A 20280-nucleotide genomic window follows, 5' to 3' on the forward strand; every position below is an offset into this window, starting at 1 on the left:
ACGTTCTCTGCAGCGGACCGTTCCCTGGCTTGACACTCACGGTAAGAAACACACTTTACATCTCGGCCGACCCCGGGTCCGCAGTCACACGTGTACGCGGCCCCCTGCGGGGGATGTTCTGGTATTTTCTAGGTGACCCCGTTTGCTTTCTACAAAATGCCGGCCGGCCTCCAGCGACCTTCCTGCGGGACCCGACGCTGGCCCCGCATCAGCCGGGCCGGGGCCGGAGGGCGCCCGACAGACCCGCGCGCGCCGAGCCGCGGGCCAGCCAGGTCCCGCTCCGGCTCCCGGGGCCGACACCCAGGACGCCCAGGACGCCCGCGGGCGGGAGCCGGGCCAGGCCGGGCCTCGAGGCGCTGGAGGCGGGCGGCGACTTATTCTAAGGTGTGGGGGAGGGAGGGTGGGGAGGCGCCGCGCTCAGCGCTTTATATTTAGCGGCCGACGCGCCGGAAGCGCTCCCGCCCGCGGCTGCCACGGCGCCCCGCGCCCCGAGGGCGGCCCCGCCTCCCCGCCGCCCTCCGGCCCCGGCCCCCCTCTCTCAGCGGACAGGGACTCCTGGCCCTCCGGGTCTACTTCGAGGGACAGGGGCTCCGAACCCGCGGCCGCCTCCCGGGACAGGGACCCCGACCCCCGCCTCCGCTCGGCGGGACAGGGACTCCCGGCCCCGCGCCTGCACCGCGCGGGCCGAGACCCCGAGCCTCGCCTCCGCGTCGCGCTCAGGAACCCCGGCCCGCGGGCGCTGGAGAGGGGGCGGGCATACCCCGGCCGGGCGGCCTTCCCGCCGGAGCAGGGGAAGCTGTCCTGGCCTCTTCCGCACGGCAGATGCCCGACCGGGGGTCCGCCGCTCGCAGGCTCGCCGCACCGCGACCCCGCAGGGCCCAGGCGCTCCGCCCCAGCCCCGCCCCTCCGCCCGCCGGCCCCGCCCCTCCGCCCGCCGGCCCCGCCCCTCCGCCCGCCGGCCCCGCCTCCCGGCACGCGCACGCGCGCTCCGCCCCTCCCGAAGCCCACCCTTTCTCCGCCTCCCACCTCCCTCCCCCCGCCCCCGCGCCGCCCCGACCGCTGAGCCTGCCCGCCGGGTCTCGTGCTCCGAACCAGCGCAGGGCCCGCCGGGAGTCGGCTGAGGAGGGGGCGGAGAGCCGGGGAAAGCCCGTCCGGGCCCGCGGCGCCCGCTGCGCAAGCGTGGGGGGCGGGCCCGCCCCTAGGCCCGCGGCGCGGCCATATTTAAAGGGAGGCCGGCGCGGCGAGCCAATGAGCGCCGAGCGTGCGGGGGCGGGGCGTGGCGGCGCGAGGCCCCGGATGTGGCGGCCGCGGCCCCTCCTCCCCCGCGCTCCCCTCAGAGCCCCCGGCCGCGCGCCGCCGCTCGCTCGCTGGTCCCAGCGCAGGCCCGTCGGGCGGCGGTGAGGAGGCGCCGAGGCGGAGGAGCGGGCGGCGGCGGCGGCGGCGAGGCGACCGCGCGGAGGCGAGCGGGCCGGGCCCAGCCGGGCGGCCGCCGCCATGAGCGGCTCCTCGGGCACCCCGTACCTGGGCAGCAAGATCAGCCTCATCTCCAAGGCGCAGATCCGCTACGAGGGCATCCTCTACACCATCGACACCGACAACTCCACCGTGGCGCTCGCCAAAGGTAGCGGCCCGGCCGCGCCAACCGCTCGGCCCCGCCCGCCAACAGCCCGCGGCGCCCCCCGCGGCGCCCCCCGCCCGCCTCCCCGCCCCCCGCGGCGCCCGACCGGCACAACCCCCCCCCCCGCCCCCCCTCCCGGCCGCGGCCGCCGCTCATTGTGCGCGGCCCAGCCCAGCCCGCGGGAGGGGAGCGTCGGGGGGCGCCGCGGGGGGCGGGGGGCGGGTCCGGCTCCGGCCGCGCCGCCCCCTCCCCCGCGCAGCCCACCTCTGCAGGTCGGGGGCCGGCGGGCGCGCAGGGCCGGGTCCCCGCGGGGGAGGGGGCGGGGCGAGGGGCCGGGTCCCGGGGCTCCCGGGCCTCCCCGGAACACGACTCCCGCAAGCCCTTCTGGAACCTATTAGGCAGCCGGGGCCTCGAGCGCGAACGCACTGCGCGTCCGCCGGAGCCTCCCGCCGGGACGGGGCCTCGCTGGGCGCCTCGGGGCCGCGGGGGACGGACGCTGTGCGGGGCCGCGGGGGACGGACGCTGTGCGGGGCCCCGGAGCGGCGGGGGACGGACGCTGTGCGGGGCCCCGGGGCCGCGGGGGACGGACGCTGTGCGGGGCCCCGGGGCCGCGGGGGACGGACGCTGTGCGGGGCCCCGGAGCGGCCCGCAGCCTCTTCCCAGCCGGTCGGGGCGGGAGGCGGCTCCGAAGTTTCTTTGTCTTCGCCCTCCAGGGAAGATGGCGAGGCCCTTCCTCGCCTCGGAGGGAGAAGCGCGGAGTGCGGCCGCGGCGGCGGAAGCCCTGTCCGTTCCCGGGGTCTCGTGGGGCCTTCGGGGGTCCGGGCTCGGCCCGCCCGCTGCGGCTGTCGGGGGAGCGCCCGGCCCTCGCTCCGCGGTCCGGGAATGGCCCTACCGCTGGGCTCCGGGCTCTGGGGCGGACGACTGCGTCGCTCCGGGGGAGCGCTGGGGCTTGCAGACCCCGTGTCTGCTGACGCGTCCGCTTGGCACGCGGGGATGTTGGCCCGAGATTCTCGCTGGGGAAACTGAGGCCCAGAGTGTCCGGTCCTGAGCAGGAGTTGTGTCAGTTCAGGAGAGGCTGCTTCAAGCCCTGCGCCACGGACTGCAGGAGGACAGGCTCGGACAGACCCTAGTCCCGGCCGCTAAGGGCCCCCACGCCCCAGGAAGGCTCTCGCGCCGCTGGTGCGGTGGGTCCCGGCTCTGGCCCGCTGCTCCCCGCGTCTGAGAGAGCCCCTCCCCCGGCAGGCTGTGGGACGGTGAGGAGCAACCTCCGGCTTCTCTCCGGGCAAACCAGACTCCCAGGGGTGGCACGTGGGGTGAGGCTTCGAGAAAAAGCAGCTGTCGTGCTGTTTGATCCCTGAAGGCGGGTGCTCGGCTGCTCTGCGAGGCCGACCTGGTTTGCTGGGGGCGCGGGGCCTCCTGGTTCCCACCGGAGAGTGTCCAGCTTCCCGGGGCGGTCAGGCTCCGATGTCCTTAACTTGTCGTCTTTGTGACCTAGAACCTATGGAGTCTTGCCAGCTGGGGTCTTGTAGGTACTGTGCGTGGGGAATTGGGGGGTGGGGTCGTGGTCGAAGGTGGACCACGGACGCCCTGCCCTGGATGGTGTGCGGGGGCCGGTCCTGGCATGCCTGAGGGCCCCGCCGAGAGGATGGAGGGAACGCCCTTGGCCAAGGACGATGAGCTGACCCCTCTTTCTCTCGGCTCCGAAGTGAGGTCTTTCGGGACTGAAGACCGCCCCACTGACAGGCCGGCCCCCCCCAGAGAGGAGATCTACGAGTACATCATTTTCCGGGGAAGCGACATCAAGGATATCACCGTGTGTGAACCTCCGAAAGCTCAGCACACGCTCCCGCAGGACCCTGCTATTGTTCAAGTAAGTGTGCGGCTCCGCTCTGCTGTGGGCACGGCCTCCAGAGGCGCAGGTTTCCGGGCGGAACGTGGTGTCCTCTGTTTGGCGGCAGCGCTCCGCTCGGGGAATAGCCATTTAGCGAAAAGTGGTTTAATTTCTGTGTGGGCTGTGGGCGCGCCTACAGAAAGTCCGCAGCTCAGCACCCGCTAGCGTGCGCTGTAGAGGGAGACTCCCCTTGTGTGTGAAGGGGGGGTGGTCCCGTCTTGTCTGGGGTGTGAGGGGGATCATCTGTCACTAGATTTGGGTTGGGACGGCAGGACTTGCTCTCTCGACACTGTCCGGGTTGTAAGTTCCAGTGCTTTGGGACGCTGAATTTGCAATTCTTGTAGCATACACCTGCCTGCTGTGTAAAAGCATAATTTTTAAAACATTTTTATTTGATTTTTTTAAAGATGTACTTATTGGGGAAAGAGCATGGTAGGGTTGGGGGTCCTGGGGAGAGGGAGAAGACGACTCCCTGCTGAGCAGATCCAGATCCCTGGACCCAGAGATTATGATCCTAGCGGGAAGGCAGTTACTTTACTGACTGAGCCATCTGGGCGTTCCCATTAAGGCATAATTGCATAGGATTACCAGGGAACCTAGATTAATATTTTTTTGACTTAGAATTTAAATATTCCCTGGTTCCTCGGAGGTCTGTACTATGGGAGGTGCTCCCTGGAGGGTAGGAGCCGCTGTGGCGGGTTCTGGGGACGAGAGGAGCAGTCCCAGGCCAGACTGAAGAAAGGTTTGCAGCGAGAGTTCTCAGGGACTTCAGAAGAGTCAGGTACCTGAGCCAGGCTCCAAGGGACAAAGGGGCCTTTTGGGAGCAACAGGCAGCAGTGTCCCTGAAAGCGGGGGGGCCGGAGAAAGGATGCTCCTCTGGGAACCACGTGGCTGTACTCCTGTGTGTTGGGGCAGGGCCAACCTGAGGACGGTGCACCCGTACGGAAGCTGGACGACTTGACGACAGCGGGCGTCATTAGAGGGCTTGAGTTAGGGGAAATGGAGGTCCGAGTTACCTGGACAGGGAGTGTTGGGTATGGCACGTGGGAAAGGCAGCTTGGAGCCCCCTTTGGCCGTCCTGGAAGTGCCCCCGGCACCCCCCCAGTCTCCAGGAATACAGGCTGACAAACTGGCTGCCTTTCCCCACCTGAGCAGTGCTTTCCAGGCGGGTGATGGGGGGCCTTGCGCTGCTCTCATCTGTGTGTCTCGTTGCTCAGTCTTCCCTGGGCTCGGGCTCCTCCTTCCAGCCGCACGTGCCTTACAGCCCCTTCAGAGGAATGCCGCCCTACAGCCAGCTGGCTGCCAGCTCTCTGCTTAGCCAGCAGTACGCCGCTTCCCTGGGTCTAGGTGAGTAACCTCTTTCTATCTGGTAAACTGCTCGTGCGACGACCTCCGGGAGGCAGGGATACTCCGCTTGTGTCGCATGCTTAGTACGTTACTCAGTGCGACTTGAGCTGGCTAGAACACGTAGTGCTACTCAGAGGGCAGAGTTAGCAGCCTGAGTTTTGGAACAGATGATTCAAATCAAAATTCATTTGAAATGTTGGTCTGGGTGGAAGTCATGATACATCGGCTTCAATAGGAAACAAGTGTTTCGCGTGATTACGGATGAGTTCTGACTACAGGCACCTTGCAGGCTTGTAAATGCAAAAGTTGCATCAACACCTCTCTGTGACAATCCCCGTATTGTCCGTGCTCTGCTCACAAGTTCTTTCCCCAAAGGCGAACGAACTCTGGAATGAGGTTCTCTCCCGCACACGTAAAGGGAGGGTCTGCCTGGCCCTTGACGTAGCTTTTCCATGTGTTCAAATCCTGGAGTCGCCAGTCTGTTCCTCGGGCGCAGGGCTTCGAGCAGGCCCTGTAGACTGGCTCTTGGGTCTGGGTCACTCTCTCACCAAGGTGTTTGGATTGCTGCTCCGGTGTGGGTACCTCTCTCGGCCTGGCTCGCCGTGTTTCTAGAGTAGGATTGTGTGAGCCACGTGTCTTGCGAGAGACTGCTTGGCTCTTTCCAAGCTTGCTAGACACAGGACGAGTGTCTCGTTACTCATTTGTGTACCTTCTCTTTTGCTCTTCTCTCCTCTGTCTTCTTTAGAGAAGCTGGTGAGCCCTCCAGCCTCGGCCGCAGCTTCCAGCCCTAGTTCTTCTCCATCTCCACAGCCCGCCTCAGAGCTTGACATGTCCTCAGAACCACATCAGCTCACTTCCAAGGGTAACCGCAGTCTGGGAGAGCTGCATGCTGTCTTGCCATCCTGAGAGCGAGGGGGTAAACCAGTAGCCCAGAGTGACAGTAGCTGTAGCCAAGCCCGTGGGGTCAGTTAAGCTGCCTCCGTGTGATTTAGTGTGTGGTCCTGATTTATTAACGATTTCCCAGTGTTTTAAAGAAGAGATTGGAAAGAAGTGACCAAGCACTTGGTCACTCTCCCTGGGCCCAGGGTCTGTTGTGACCTGCACGGGGACCACCGAACAAGCGAACTTTCCCTCTCCGCAGAAAGCCCTTCCCTGGGGTTTCTGCTGGTTCCAGTTGTGCTCTGATTGCTGGGTGAGACCGGAGTGGAGGGTCCCTGAGAAACTCACCTGTTGTTTTGGGAACTGGGTGCCACATTGGTCAGCCATAGAGGTGTGGGATAGCTTTGTAGCGGGAAGCCTCTGCAGACCTAGGAGGCTCGCTCGACCTACCGACCAGGTGAACGGCGTGAGCGTCACGACCAGCTTCTTAATGCTCGTGTGCACTACCTGCCTCAGCTGGGCTGTGACGCCTCTTGACCTTTCCTGGTGCTGAGATTCACGTGCCTGCCTGTTTGAGGTCAAGCACAGGAGCCCTGCCTTCGCTGTGGGGGCTCCGTCCAGGACGGCTGCCGGAGCTCCCGCCGTGGCACACGACTGCCGTCAGTCTGTTACTCTGCCTGTGGTGTTCTCTGCTCCTGCACCAATGCCGGTGTGTCCGAGTTGGGGAAGCAGTAGTGTTTTTTCTCGGTTAAGATGACATCAGACACTCTTCGTTCCTCGGACTGTTTGCATGAAATTGCTGAGGCAAGATGGTTTAACTGGTTTCTTTTCTCAAAAGCAAAGGTGCCTGAGCGTCTTGCGCCCCGGAGTTAGAGTGGCAGGAGCAGTCCGTCTGGGTCTCTGGGAAGGCCCTGCTGGGTGAGGTGGCGGGCTGGGCCGGCTGCTCTGCCCTGGCGCCTGTCGTGGGCGGGGCCACGAGCAGCTTCCGTGCTGGTCGTAGGGGACTTTTTCACAGGTGTTACCTTAGTGTCTGTGCCACATGGACAGTAAGAAAGATGGAGGAGCCGGTCTTCACGTGTGCCGGGCTGCCTCTCCTCATAGTCCCTGCTGTGGTTAGGGCTCCGTTTTTCTGTGTCAAAGCTCTGGACCTCCACCCAGCACCCCCCCCCCCCAGACTGCGGCGAGGAGAGGAGATGGGCCAGTGCGGGTGGCGTGCCTGTCCCCTGTCCCGGTCTCCCCAGCAAGGCTCGGCCTCTGAGCTCAGGGCTGCAGCGTGGCAGGAATGGACCTCGCGCGCCCGCCTTCGGGGGCAGCCGGGGAGCCTTCGTTTCTTCCTGACGGCGTACCTCTCCGTAGTCGGCTTTTGTCACAGCGCCCTTTCCAGTGGTGGTGTTCCTCGGGCGGAAACAACAGTGTTCTGGAATTTAAAGAGTGATCACTGTGTTTACTACAAAATCCTGAACTGGGACAGTTCTCGTTTAGAGCGCAGTAGGATGAAATAAGTTCTCAGACGGTGAATTTGCCGGCATCTTGGAACCCACAGAGAGCCCCCTTGGGGTTAGAGCTTATGTGGTTTTTAGAAAGCTCCATTTGTTCCTTTGTTTTTATGCGTCCCCCTCCGGCCCCGGAAAGTTGTTTCTAAACCGCCTGGGGGTGTTCGTTGTTGGCGGGGTGTTCTTCTCTCCTCAGCTGTCTGGTCCGTAGCTTGGGGGTCCTGGGGCTCAGGGCTCCCGGATGAACCGGCCGTGTTGCTGCCTGGCTAGACATGGGGGGTGGGGGTGGAGTGGGGGTGGGGGGGAGGGCTCCGGGGGGGCGTGGCTGGGATTGGGAGAATCTCCAGGCTGGTCCCTTCAACCGCCTGGCATGCCACCCAGCAGGCGTGGCCAGCGGGGTGTGAGGTCGCTCTCTCTGGTTTTAAGCCCTCCTTCCCTTCCCGTCTCAGGAGCCGGTTTTCCATCCGTCCCAGTCGGCAAGAGCCCCATGGTGGAGCAGGCTGTGCAGACTGGTTCTGTGGATAACCTGAACGCCAAAAAGCTGTTACCCGGCAAGGGCCCCGCGGGGGTGCAGCTCGGCGGGCGGCCCGCGCAGCCCGGCAGCAAGAGTGGCAGCGGTACTAGCGCACGTCGTCCTCCGGGGCTTCGCGTTCTCAAAGCGGCACGCTGCTTCCTGGGGTCCTTTCTCTGCCTGCCTCCTTTCTTTTTGTTTTTCCTTTTTTTTTAATTGAACAGCACCGATCCCTGTCCCCATCCTAAACACCATGTGCTTTTGCAGGGCCTCCCCTTGCTGCATGTCCCCTGTGGTGGTGCCACCCTGCTTCCGTCGCTGGGCTCCGCTTTTGTAGGTGCTCGCCTTACTCTTCCCTTTTGCGCCTTAGATGTAGCTCAGCCGGCAGCTGTGCCAAGTCAAGGGCAGGTGAATGACGAGAACAGAAGGCCTCAGAGGAGGAGATCAGGTAACAGCTGTTGCTCCTTGAGTTCTGGGGCGCCTCGCCCTGTCCAGGTGTGCTCTGCTTCCCCCGCACCGCCCCCCACCTTATCTCTGGTGACGGTTTGGGGGGTGCTGGGGCTCAGTGTCTGCTGCTGTGTGCTCTGTTCCCTCCTTGTCGTCCGTGTCTCAGCGAGTGACGTCAGGTTGGTGGCTTACCAGCCGTGGCTTCCTTTCCTCTCACAGGGAACAGACGAACAAGGAATCGCTCCCGGGGGCAAAACCGCCCGACTAACGTCAAAGAAAACACAATCAAGTTTGAAGGCGACTTTGATTTTGAGAGCGCCAATGCCCAGTTCAACAGAGAGGAGCTGGACAAAGAGTTTAAGAAGAAACTGAATTTTAAAGGTGTTTGCCGTTATTTGGAAATTGTTGTCTGTCCAGGAGTATCTAGAAGCAGTTCAAGGACAGACGGGCAGGGGTGGGGCGGGGGGGTGGTATGCAGTAGGGCCGCTGGCCAGTGTGGAAGTGGCGCTCCCTAAGGAGTTCTGAAGGAGCAGAGGAGCCTTGGGGGCCTCGTGGGGACTGTGCTTGCTGGGGGAGGGGAGCAGACCGGGCGGCCCCCCGGCGGACAGGAGCAGTTTATAAGGAGATTCCGCCAACACTGAAGGCCGCCCCCATCCCCCCCGCAGCGCTCCCAAGGCCTGAGGACAGCTGCCAGGAGGGTCTGCTCGGGGAGAAGGGGTGCTCGGTTCATGTCCCAGCATCCCAGTGTGTTCTTCTCCGTGCAGATGACAAAGCCGAGAAGGGGGACGAGAAGGACTCGGCAGTGGTGACCCAGAGTGACGATGCCCCCGCTGAGGAGGACCACCTGGGGCCCAACTGCTACTATGACAAGTCCAAGTCCTTCTTTGACAACATCTCCTCTGAGCTCAAGACCAGGTCGGGGGGCCGGGGGAGGACTCGGGGCTCAGGGCTCGCGAGGCCTGGATGGGCTGGCAGGGAGACCCTCGTTCTGCCTCACACCCCCTGAGATCAGGGCCTGCTCTCTTGAACAGTCTCCGCTCTAAGTTCAGGGCCAGTCTAGGATCCTACTCACATCTTTGCCATGTGGGCACCTCGGTCCTGGTGGTGTCCGCAGGTGGCAGTTTGGAAACCCCCTGGCAGTCACGGGGACCTGGGGTCGGCTTCTGTCTTGGCTTTGTAGCCCCTTTGTCCATTGAAGCTGGGGTGGGCACTGCCCTGTTCCTGGTTCCCAGTGGACCCTGGGGGCCCGAGGCCTTGCTACTTGCAGCAGCCAGCCAGGGTTCTGTTTTTTTGGGGGGGGGTTCTTTTGTCTGGTTGCTGGAGGTTGGGGACCCTGTCGTGCGTTTTCAGTGCCGTGCGGCTCGTGCTTGGATGCTGCCGTGCGAGTGAGCAGAGTGGGGAACGGAGTCTGTAGGATGGGCACATCGTGGAAGTCCGGAGCGCCAGCCACACTGCTGGGCGGCGAGGGCACCGCACAGAGCAAGCTGGGAGTCCTGACTTGCCCGCATCTCTGGCCTGGCAGGGAAAACCCGATAAAAGCATGAGCAGGTCTAGGAGAGAAATGCCTCAGGGAATGGGAGGGGAAGGGTGGGCAGCGGGAGGATAGAGGTCAGTCGGATGTGGCGATCTCAGCACATGTGGTGTTGGGGAGCCAGTGGAGGGGGGAGTGAAGGAAGCTGCTGCAGACAGGCTGCCCGGGCGAGGCTAGTCGGTCTGGGATGAAGGGGACGTGTGCGTGGGGGTGCTCGGTCGTAGTAGGTCAGAGTGACGAGCAGCTCGTGTGTGGAGAGCTGTGGGCAGCTGTCCGGGCGGGAGCTGGGGGGCGATCCCGTCTGACCCCTCGGCGGTCTCCGGTGAGCATGCTGAAGGTGGGGATGGGCGCGACTGGGCGGCCCGGCCGGAGGCTTTTGCAATAGTCTGAGTGTTTGGGAATAAGGTGGTGGTGGCAGGGGAGGGGAGAGCCTCCGAACAGGGTGCGCTGACCTCGTGGGGGGGAACCAGCATGACCTGGGATTGCTGGCCTGGGGCTGAAGGGCGCAGCTGCTGCTGCTGCTGCTGCTGCTGCTGCTGCTGAGTGAGGCCTGCGGGGACCATAGAACAGGAGCTCAGTGCTGGTGCATGGCCCGAGAGCTGCCTGGAAACAGACACAGGGCTCCTCTCCTGAGCTGCTGAGGTGGGTGTCTGAGCATCTGTGGCGTGAAGGACAGCAGGACAGCATGCGGTTTTGGTGCCGTGTCCCCACTGCCCCCAGCGTGCGAGCATCACGTTCTCGGAGACGCTGTTCCATCTAGCCCAACCCCCTCCTCACTTGTCTGAAGGGGACCGTCACCTGCTCTGGGTCCTGGAGCCCACAGGGGTCCTGCCTCGCATCATGTGCTCGCCTTCATTGGTGAAAACGAAGTTGAGTTGATGCCGAAGAGAGAAACAGACCTGGCTGGAGATGTGGCTGGGAGTGGCTGTGGCGCGGGCTCCGGGGTTGCTGGGCCAGGCCCGGGTCATCCCCTCTGCGGACCCCGGCAGCCGTCCCCACCTGTCGGGCTTTCTTCCCCTTGGGCTCCATGAGGCTGGGGCCTGGCTCGGAAAGGGGTGAGCAGGGACCACTGCCGTTGGTCTCACGCCCCGTCTGTGCTTCAGTTCCAGGCGGACAACGTGGGCTGAGGAGCGGAAGCTCAACACAGAGACCTTTGGGGTGTCAGGAAGGTTTCTTCGTGGCCGTAGCTTCAGGGGTGGATTTCGAGGGGGCAGGGGCAACGGTACAACCCGGCGCAACCCAACGTCCCACAGAGCCGGGACCGGCAGGGTGTGAGTGAGGATGCCGCCCGCGGTGAGTGAGGGAAGGAAGTTGCTGGGCCCTCGGCAGGGAGGCGTTGGGGGGAGGGCCCGAGAGCCAGCCTCTCTGCAGGAAGAGCGGAGGAGCCCGGAGCAGCTGGCTCTGGTTTCCAGTAAGAGCCAGGATGAGGGCCTCGACCCTCCCAGTCACCCAGAGGCCTCCTAGGGAGGGCAGGCCCCAGTGTGGTCAGAGCGTGGTCAGCAAGGGCCCTTGTCCCAAGCCAGCCTCCCTGCCCCGGTGCAGGGACTCCGGGACTGCCAGTGACTTGTGTGCCCCGGGAGTCTGGGCGGTGGGGGGGTCCCAGGTGTGCCCGGGGCTGACCCGCCTCCTCCAGGTTGGGTTCTGGAGTTCCCTCTCTGTCCCCCACGTGCACCAAGATGATTTCTATTTTCGGTTGTGATTGCAGAGTCTGGGGAGCCCGGGGCTCACTGGAGCGCGGCGGGGGGATGAGACTCTCCTCCCGGGGAGTCTGCATGCCTGGCTCCTGCGGGGCGGCTGCCTCGGGGAGTGTGCTGAGCTGAGGTACTCACTTGGTGTCCTGTCCCCTTCTCACAGGCGCCTCTGGAAGTCGCACAGAAATGACGCTGTGTCTGCGGATGTGGGAAGCGCTGCACTTACCGGGAGACGGGGGTCACTTTGTTTACGGAGTTTGGGAAATTCCCGTACTGCTACTTATGTTCTGAACTTAATTGAACTTGGACATGGTCTGAGTTAGAACCACTTGTTTTGGGGGAAGTATCCGTGGGTGACCTCTTGGAGGTATTTTGGCCTGTCTTTCCTCTTTAGTTGCGCACAGCCTGATTCTAAGGTTCTGGTATTTTGGAGAAAGGTTTTAGAGCAAAAGCTTGATCCTCATTTTGTGACTTTTCTTTGTGACAGCTTTGATTTTTTTCAAATGGAACCAAATCCCATTTGGCAAATGTGGCAGCCAAGTGTGTATCTCTATAACCCAACTGGTCTCTGGTGCTGCTGTCCTGGCACCCCCACGGCCACAGGTGAGGGGGTCTCAGGAGCCAGGCAGGGCCAGCATGGGAGCGTGTGGGGGTGGGTGGGCATTCGGGCCAGGAGAGTGGAGTGTCCCACAGATCATGTTGTATAAGCAAACCAGACAACCCTTACATCCAGAGTGGCGATGTCAAGGTTTAGAGCTGGTGGGGGGGGGCGGGGCGGGTGCAGGGAAGAGGCGGAGTCCTGGAGGCTTAGGACGGGGTCCTGAACTGAAGCTCGGAACTGCTCAGAGCCTGGCTTCCATAGGAATCGGGGTTGGGGGCCAAAGTCCAGGGACCTGTGGGGTCCCTGTCCTTCGTGCCCCATCCCTGCCATCCCCAGACCCGGTCCGGTCAGTACTGGACTCTGGCCTCTGTTCAGTGTCTCATCCCCTTGGAAATGAGCCAGTCTTTTTTGCAAGGTCGGTTGACCTAAAACATTATTTCTTCTTAATTGTAAATAGTTGCGTTTTTGTTTTACGGGGTGGAGGGTGGGTGGGGCACATAAACTCGTTGCATGAGTAAGTGGGTCAGACCTGTAGTGTGAGCATGCGCCCTTCTGCCGGAGGGCCCTGTGTTGAACATAAGCACCTTGGTAACTAAACCCCTTTAAATAGCTATAAAGGTTTTAGTTCTGTATTGATTCAGTTACTGTAAAAGCTTGGGTTTATTTTTGTAGGACTTAATGGCTAAGAGTTAGAACATAGCAATGGGCTGCTCTGTTGGAGTAATGTAAATTATAATTATAAATAAACATGCAAACCTTTACAACTTTTTTCTTCTCTGCTCTTAAAGTAAATAGTTCTGTTGATTCTGCAGCCTGAGTCACATCTTGTGTGACATGCCCGTCCTGAGGCGGGAGAGGTTATGCAGGCCTCAGGCTGGTAGGACCTCGGGGGACACCTGCTGCTCCTGTGTGAGCTGACCGCTGGTCTGGAGGAAGGTGTGAGTCAGTCCGGCTTCACAGTGGGCCACCCTGGCTCTGCCTCCCAGACACTTGGGGCACAAAAGTTTTTAAAAATTCAGTTCACAGATACACCTGCTTCAGAAGCCATCCTTTTGCTGCTTTGCCGCGGCCTCTGAGCTCCGCAGAGCTTGCCTGTCCTTGGTGCCATCGGGCCTGTTCCAGGCTTTGACCCCAGCACCATGTGTAAGAGCAGCCCACGGGCCTGGCCTGGGTTTCTGGCCGACTCTGAAAGCAGTGTCAGAGGCCCAAGGCCTGTCCCATCTTGCCATGCCTGCCTGGGGTTCCACTGGGCCCCGAACAGGACCGGGCAGCGGGGAGTCAGACTGCAGTGTTGGGATTTCAACAGATCCTGGGCAGCCTTCCTTTGAAGGGGGTGGACACAGACCAGGAACATTCTTGCCCGAGAAGAAATGAAAATTTTCCGTAGTGTGTGTGCGTGCTGGATGCAGGTGCCCAGGGCACGAATTCTAAATGAAGTGCGGGACTCAGCAGTTGCCCTAGGCCGGTATTTGTTAGCGAATCCAGATGTAGTCCAGTCAGTTTACCACTAGGACTCATTTTGCTCTCAAAACTTGAAGCTGACATGTTGACAATTACATATTTGATGCTGAGCTTTATTGAACCCTACCTGGGCCTTTGTATTCCTTTTAGAAGAGAGAATATGTATGTGTCATTCGGTGAGAATTCAGCCAAGAGATGTCTTAGACGGACGTGCAAAGCAGAGCCCTGGAGTCCTAACAACATGGCTGGAAGGGGAACCAGCCCACAGATGCGAAGAGCCCTTTATGCCATGTCCTGGGCCGCAGGGAGACGGGGGATCTGTCAGCAGGCCTGATAGCAGAGCCTCCTCTGAAGCCGCAAAGCTGGGGATGGAGGGAGTTAGTCTCTGGTATAGACCCAGCCGGGGACCAGGACCGAGGCTGAAAGCAGGGTTGTCACTGGCTACAGTGAGAGCGGGCAGGGGGCCGTCAGCACCAGGAAGCTTAGGAACGTCCAGACTGGGTCTGCTCCAAACCAGAAACACAGGACTTGTCCTGAACAAAGCTGCTGCTTTGCAGAATTTTGAATTCAAAAAACTGAGTGGTGTTTGCTTTTGTCCTTGATCTGCGTGAATGAGGAAACAGAGTGAAGGTCAGAAGGACAAGGTCAGTCTGGTGAGAACCTCTAATGGGGGAAACTTAAGAGTTTTCTGGGTCCGTGTGAAATGCCACACGCCTGTCTACAGAAGCTGTCACATGCATGCCCTCCTAGAGCTGCCTGAACTCCCGAACCAGAAAGGCAGACACCCCCTGCCCACCACAGCGGCTTGTCTGGCGACAAGGAACATGGAGCGCTCCCACTTAGGGCAGCGCTCGGGAGACAAAGCAAGGGGAAGACGCCACTTGACAGAGCGGTCGTAACTGCACCGAGACACAGATGCTCTTACGAAAAGGTTAACAAACACAGAAATTTATTGCAGGACACATGGACAGTAATAAAGGGAATGCAAATGCCCACATATCCTTGACAATCATCCATGATCTGAACTGAAGTCCCCGCGAGGCTCCATCATCATGACGCTTTCTTCTGTTTCTTCTTTTCATTCTCTTCTTTCTCTTTTTCAATCTCAGCAACATATTTTTCAATTTCTTCAGGATTTAAAATCTACCGAAGAAAGTTCACGGTTACTCCCACGCCACACGAGGTGCCCAAGAGCAGCAATGCCACTTTTGGGGAGGGAACTTTTGGGCTCCGGCCAGACCGCGCGCCACAGCCGCTGCTCCCAGAAAACCAGGCTGGGTGCGCCGGAGCCCGGCGACAGCGGTCAGAGCCTGCCTGCAGGTGGCTCAAAGCAGAAGCAAATCTGCCCGGCTGCCTACACTTTCTCAGTGTGCCAAGCGAACCTCGTTTGTGGGGGTCTTTGAGAGAACCTCCCTGCTAGCACTCAAGCCGCAGGACCAGGGTCCCTGTCCCCTGCATCACTGGGAATGCTCCAGAGTGAAAGACAGCAAATAAACTTCGTGATTACCTTGAGGGGTTGATCTCGCCTCATGACAGCCAGTTCGATGTTTTTGCCGCCAGACTGAACCACCTGGGAAGAAAGAGTAACGTCGGACACCTCTCCCTCCTCAAGGCCACACCGTTCTGGCAAATGCCTCAAACACTGCTCCAGAAGAGAGAGCAGGACACCCTGCAGCCCCAGCCCCAAAGCTTTTGTCCTAACTATAGGGCGATCCCCCCAACCCCCCGCCTGCCTCCTGTAGCCCCTTCCACAGAGCAGCTATGCTCCCTGCTCTCCCCGCCACTGAGCCCCAACAGCTGGCCCCCAGCCCAGCCTTCTGGCTCCCCCCATCCCCCGGCCTCTCTGGCTTTACCAGCCAACACCTCTGAAGTGAGGACATAGCCCCGTGCCCCCAACCATTGTTCCCAGTTCTAATTCCTCAACCTTAGCAGCAGCAGGAGCCCAGCAAGGCTGAGGGAGGGCTCTGAGTCACAGAGTCCACACCTGGTGGTTCCTGTCCTGCCTCGGCTTCTCCCTAGCTGCGTGCTCTCAGGCGAGTTCTCAGAGACTTGGTCCTTGCCTGCTGCAGCCGCAGAGAGGAGTCACTAGAACACCAGGGCAGCGGGCGTCCAGAACAAGCCCTCAAAGGCCCAGCACTCCCCCCTGAGGCTCTCAGTGCCTCCCTTCCTGTCGCTGGTACACAGGCCCCCCACTTCGGAGCCATCTGTTCTGCCCACCCCAAGCACCAGGTTTCCAATGCGAACGCACTTCCAGGAGGGCCTTGATAACCAGCTTCACGGTCAGGTCGTCCGTCTCAATGGCTTCATCAGTGTAATTCTTCTCTAGAAATTCACGCACTGACTTGGCGCCCCGGCCTATGGCATTGGCCTGAAGCAGAAAAGTGTGTTATATGGTACAAGGTACAACCACCCAGAGCCAGCCCAAGAACACAGCCCTGGCTTCCTTTTCCTGAAGGCTTCTTGGATTTGGTGCTGATCCTCACCAAGAGTAAGGTTATGGTTACCGGGCAGCGGGGAGTCAGTCTGTAATGTCAGACCTGCAGCGTCCTCACCAAGAGTGCGAATCTTCATCACTGAGAGCACGTGTTCAATTTTACTTTATACCATGTATCCCCACACCTAAACTTGAACTTCCTCTCAAACAGCAAGTTTTTTTTCCCCCTTTTGTAAAGATTTTATTTATTTGACAGAGATCACAAGTAGGCAGAGGCAGCAGAGAGAGAGCTGGGGAAGCAGGCTCCCCACTGAGCAGAGAGCCCGATGCGGGGCTCGATCCCAGGACCCCGGGATTATGACCTGAGCCGAAGGCAGAGGCTTAACCCACTGAGCCACCCAGGCGCCCCTCAAACAGCAAGTTTCATGTTCTTTGCTCCTGTACCAGCAGAAACACCATGAAAAAGAAACGCAGTGTGGGACGTGTGCACCGGCACTGGGAAGACAAGGCCACCCTGAGCCACCAGGAGGCCTAGCACCTTCCAAAAGGCCTCTTCGACCTCCTTTACTGGCAAGACCCCCCGAAGACCCTCTGTCTGGTCAGGGACTCACCTTCCAGGCGTGGTATGTCCCTGAGGGGTCAGTCTGGTAGAGTCTGGGGGTGCCATCAAAGTCGAAACCCACAATAAGGGCAGAGATGCCAAACGGCCTGCGCCCGTTGCTCTGCGTGTAGCGCTGGTGGAAAAGCACATTAATACTTCTTAGTGTGCAAGGCCCCTGGCACCGACCCTTAGCTACACACACAATGTGTGAAGCAGCTAGGCCGTCCCTGAGGGGATGGGGGACGGGACGGGGATGCTCTCACGTTATCTGCCGGGCAAGTGACAAGGGAGCCGAGGCCCGAGCACTCAGCGGTCCTCCTGCCCTGTGTGTTCTTACTCAAAAGGACGTGAAAGCGAGACCCGTGACCAGAACTGCGTCACAGAGCACAACCAAGGCCACTGAAGTACTTAACAGACAAACTTCTGGCTACACAGTCGGTTTTAAAACGACCAGCGTTTCACCACAGGGTGGGGTGGCGCTCAGCATCTCCCAGGTGCTGGGTAACGAGTCATGCAGGGCTTCGAGACTAAAACTCCCATTTTCTTCCAGAAACATGAATTTGGACCATCCCATCCACTAAACGGGAGAATGCCAGCAAAGTGACTAAGCGGTAGAAGTTACGCTTACAGGAATAAAGAACAGGACTGTGCATGAAGTGAGTGCAGTTTTCTGATTCCCCTGAAGTGACACGGGCAAACACCGACACACAGTAACTCGAGCCACTGTGGCCGAACGCCGTGTGACCCAACAGGGACTGCTCTGTAAGCAGAGCTGAGCCACAGGCAGGGGGCCCACCTGCTTCAAACTGGCGATGTAGCGGGTGATATACTCCACGGTGACCGGGTCCTCCACAGTCAGCCGGTGGCTCTGGCACTCCACCCGGGCCCTGTTGATGACTATCCTCGCGTCGGCGGTAAGCCCTGCAACGGCAGAGAATGCTGCCTGACCCAGGCCTCCCCTCCAACGGAGGACGGCCCAGGGCACTTGACCAGACAGAAGGCGGCTTAAACCGTTCCTGACTCCCAGCTCTGAGGTCATCTGGGTGACTGGCAGCGGAACCATCTGGGTGACCGGCAGCGGAACGATCAGCCTCTGCGAGCAGCTCAGGCAAAGCGAGTCAATCCCTAGTTTCATCGGGTCAACTGGGATCTTCCCACAGTGAGCCAGCACGGAGGAGTGCAGGAAAGCCAGACTCTCTCGAGACTGTAAGTACAATCCAGTCACATGCTGCCGACAGCCTTGGTCCAGAGGGCACCCTAATAAGCAAGCACGGTGAAGCTTTTCTCCCCCCACCCCAGTCTAAATCTACAGTCTTAAAACGATTTTTAGTTTACCAATTTACGTATCTTCCAAGAGCAAACCCACCAAGATGGCTTCCAAAGGGCTGATCTTTACTGACCTTTGAGCAATAGGGCACTGGCCCCAGACTCACCTGCGAATGCCATGCAGACGTTGTCATCCAATGCACAGATCTTGCGCACGGTTCTCTCATCCTGCAGTTTGGCCACGGACTTCTTCTCCACGCCCAGAACAACGATGTCCTTTCCTCGCACGCCAACCTTCAATAAAAATGAACACGGTACTTTCGAAAGTGACCAGAGGTTCTCCCTGCAAGCACAGGGCGGGAAGCAGGTGGTAATGTGGCTGGACACCACACCCTGCAGATCACAGATGCTGACCTGATTCTGGCAGAGCTGGCCCAGGTGCATGACTGAGGTGCCCGGTTTCCATTACGATATGATAACAAACTACTTACTGTATCAAGGAGTCACATAAAAGGCTTTTAAGTCTGAAACCCTGACATTCGAATCAAGTGCTCTGAAAGCAGTGTTTTTTGTAGTTGTGAAATGGTACACTCACCCTCCTCCCTCCTGCACTGTGACACACTGACGTGCACACCGTAGGGGAGGCCTGATCTGCTGTCAGGTGGAAGGACTACGGTTGTTCCTGAAGGTCAACCGCTCTCTGTATGGCACACACCGCAGAGGAGAGGGAGAATGAAAGATGTGGGAAAATGCCCAAGGACCAGTTGACTGCCCCCGGCCAGGGAAGGAGCAGAGGAATGGGACCAGGCTTGGAAGACTCTGCTTGGAGATTTCTCAGCAGGGGTACAGTGGGTAATGGGGCTGCTCTGCCCACCTCTACCCCAGAGGTCAGCCCGTAGCACTTCCCAGTCTCAGGCAAAGAAAAACATCTCCACCCACTACCAAATGCCCCCACAGTTGAGAAATACTTGTTAGCACTGTTTTCACTTTCTTTTTTTTTTTTTAAGATTTTATTTATCTGACACAGAGAGAGAGATCACAGACAGAGAGGCAGACAGTGGGGTGGGGTGGGGGCGGGCAGCAGAGAGCCCAATTCAGGGCTCCTTCCCAGGACCCTGAGATCACCACCTGAGCCGAAAGCACAGGCTTAACCCACTGAGCCACCCAACGCCCCTGTGTTTCACATTTTGAGGCCCGTTCACCTGTGCTCCGCGATCTTCCAGGTGCCCTGGGGGTGGGGGTGGGGAAGACCAGACCCAGAGACGCCGGAAGGAAGAAGCCAAGCCAGCCACCCTGGCTGGCCTGAGGGAATACTAGGGGATGGGGCAGTGTCCCAAGCAGCTCCTCTTCCAGTGCTCTGTAGCTTAAGACAAGCCCCAAGATGGATTTTGGACCCCAATTTCCGGACAGATCCGGAAAGAACCCCACTTTACGGCTGGGTCCGGCTCAAGCCTCTGCAATAACACACGCTAAAAAACACAAGCCCGTGTGATACGGCTGGACCCGTGGGCAAGCCAAGAAGCGTCCCAAAGACGTCCCGAATTCCAATTTCCGGCGATGACCAACACGGCCAGTGTGTGCTCAGACGTCACTGCGCGACACGGCGCGGGGCTCCCTCGGCGCCGCCGCAGACCCCGCGGCCGCCGCGCCCGCACGCACCGCCCGCCTGCCCCGCTCCTGCTGACCGTCCCCTCCCCTAGCCGGGAACCTCCGCGTCGGGCCCCCTAAGTTGCTCACACCCTCAAAGGGCCCGCCGAGCCCGCCCTGCGGCTCGGGGCCCAGCCCCGGAGCCTCGGCGCGGCCGGACGGGCAGGGGCAGGACAGGGCAGGGGCAGCGGCCAGGCCCGCGCAGCCGGGACCCGCCAACATGGCCGCCCCGGGCCGCGCACACACGCGGCGCCGCGCGAGGCAAGAAGGCTCCTCCGCAGCTCCGCACGCGCCCCGGGGCCGCCGGCCACACTTGCCCGCCGCAGAGGACGCCCCCGGGCCAGCCGCCCCGGCCCCGGCCCCGGCCCCCGCGGCCGCCCAACGCGCCCCTCCCGCTCCCTGCGGCGACCGCGCCGCCTCCCGGGTCCCGCCGCCGCCGCCGCTGGGGCCACCGCAGGCCGCCCGGGCCGACAACGGGGGCCGTGGGCACGGCGGGCCCGGGCCCTCCCCGCGCCGGGCCCCGAGCGCCCCGCCGGCCGCCGCTCACCGCGGTCGAGCCCTTCTTCACGGCCTCCTGCGCGTACTCCACTTGGAAGAGGTGGCCGTCGGGCGAGAAGACGGTGATGGCGCGGTCGTAGCTCATGGCGGCGCGGGCGGCGGCGGCGGGGAAAGCGCACACTCACGGCCGCTGGGCCCGCGGCTCCCGACGCCCCCGCCCCCCCGGCCCTGCGCTGCGGACGTGCGGCGGCGTCGGCGGCGTCCGGGGGCGTCGGCGGACGTGCGCGCGCGCCGGGGCGGGGCCGGGCCGAACCACCGGCTGCCGGGCGCGGGGGGCGGCGGCGGCGCGGCGGCGGGGGGCCGG

General features: G+C 61.2%; 2 protein-coding genes across 7 annotated transcripts; one reads left to right on the top strand and one right to left on the bottom strand.

The window, feature by feature from the left end:
• The first annotated feature begins 1308 nt into the window (after positions 1–1308).
• Positions 1309–12770, top strand: LSM14B (LSM family member 14B). 6 transcript variants are annotated; one of them, XM_045070449.1, is made up of 10 exons: positions 1310–1621; positions 3325–3488; positions 4757–4856; positions 5602–5718; positions 7678–7845; positions 8110–8187; positions 8406–8567; positions 8951–9101; positions 10821–11010; positions 11572–12770. In XM_045070449.1, the coding sequence occupies exons 1-9, from the start codon at positions 1495–1497 to the stop codon at positions 10990–10992; spliced, it is 1239 nt and encodes a 412-aa protein (XP_044926384.1). In that variant the 5' UTR covers positions 1310–1494; the 3' UTR covers positions 10993–11010; positions 11572–12770. The 6 variants fall into 6 exon arrangements, with proteins under 6 accessions (XP_044926385.1, XP_044926388.1, XP_044926384.1 ...); XM_045070448.1 differs by having other exon boundaries at positions 1311–1621; positions 4727–4856; XM_045070450.1 differs by lacking the exon at positions 8110–8187 and having other exon boundaries at positions 1309–1621; positions 4727–4856.
• A 1632-nt stretch (positions 12771–14402) lies between these two features.
• PSMA7 (proteasome 20S subunit alpha 7) lies at positions 14403–20157 on the bottom strand. The gene is made up of 7 exons (XM_045070455.1): positions 19966–20157; positions 17939–18065; positions 17302–17426; positions 16516–16638; positions 15719–15838; positions 14978–15040; positions 14403–14613 (listed from the first exon to the last, which is right to left on the bottom strand). Exons 1-7 carry the CDS (start codon positions 20059–20061, stop codon positions 14521–14523), a joined length of 747 nt encoding a protein of 248 aa, XP_044926390.1. The 5' UTR covers positions 20062–20157; the 3' UTR covers positions 14403–14520.
• Between the last annotated feature and the right edge of the window lie 123 nt (positions 20158–20280).

Source organism: Mustela putorius, unplaced genomic scaffold (genome assembly GCF_011764305.1).
Source record: "Mustela putorius furo isolate JIRA1106 unplaced genomic scaffold, ASM1176430v1.1 tig00003972_pilon_pilon_pilon, whole genome shotgun sequence".
NCBI classification, from domain to species: domain Eukaryota; kingdom Metazoa; phylum Chordata; class Mammalia; order Carnivora; family Mustelidae; genus Mustela; species Mustela putorius.

Excerpts from the sequence above, each read along its gene's own strand:
- LSM14B (XM_045070448.1), top strand. The coding sequence starts at position 1,495 with ATGAGCGGCTCCTCGGGCACCCCGTACCTGGGCAGCAAGATCAGCCTC. Across the intron at positions 1,622-3,324 it reads CACCGTGGCGCTCGCCAAAG|TGAGGTCTTTCGGGACTGAA; the intron begins GTAGCGGCCCGG and ends TCGGCTCCGAAG. Across the intron at positions 8,188-8,405 it reads GCCTCAGAGGAGGAGATCAG|GGAACAGACGAACAAGGAAT; the intron begins GTAACAGCTGTT and ends TTCCTCTCACAG.
- PSMA7 (XM_045070455.1), bottom strand. The coding sequence starts at position 20,061 with ATGAGCTACGACCGCGCCATCACCGTCTTCTCGCCCGACGGCCACCTC. Across the intron at positions 17,427-17,938 it reads CGTCTGCATGGCATTCGCAG|GGCTTACCGCCGACGCGAGG; the intron begins GTGAGTCTGGGG and ends CTGCCGTTGCAG. Across the intron at positions 16,639-17,301 it reads ACATCGCCAGTTTGAAGCAG|CGCTACACGCAGAGCAACGG; the intron begins GTGGGCCCCCTG and ends CTTTTCCACCAG.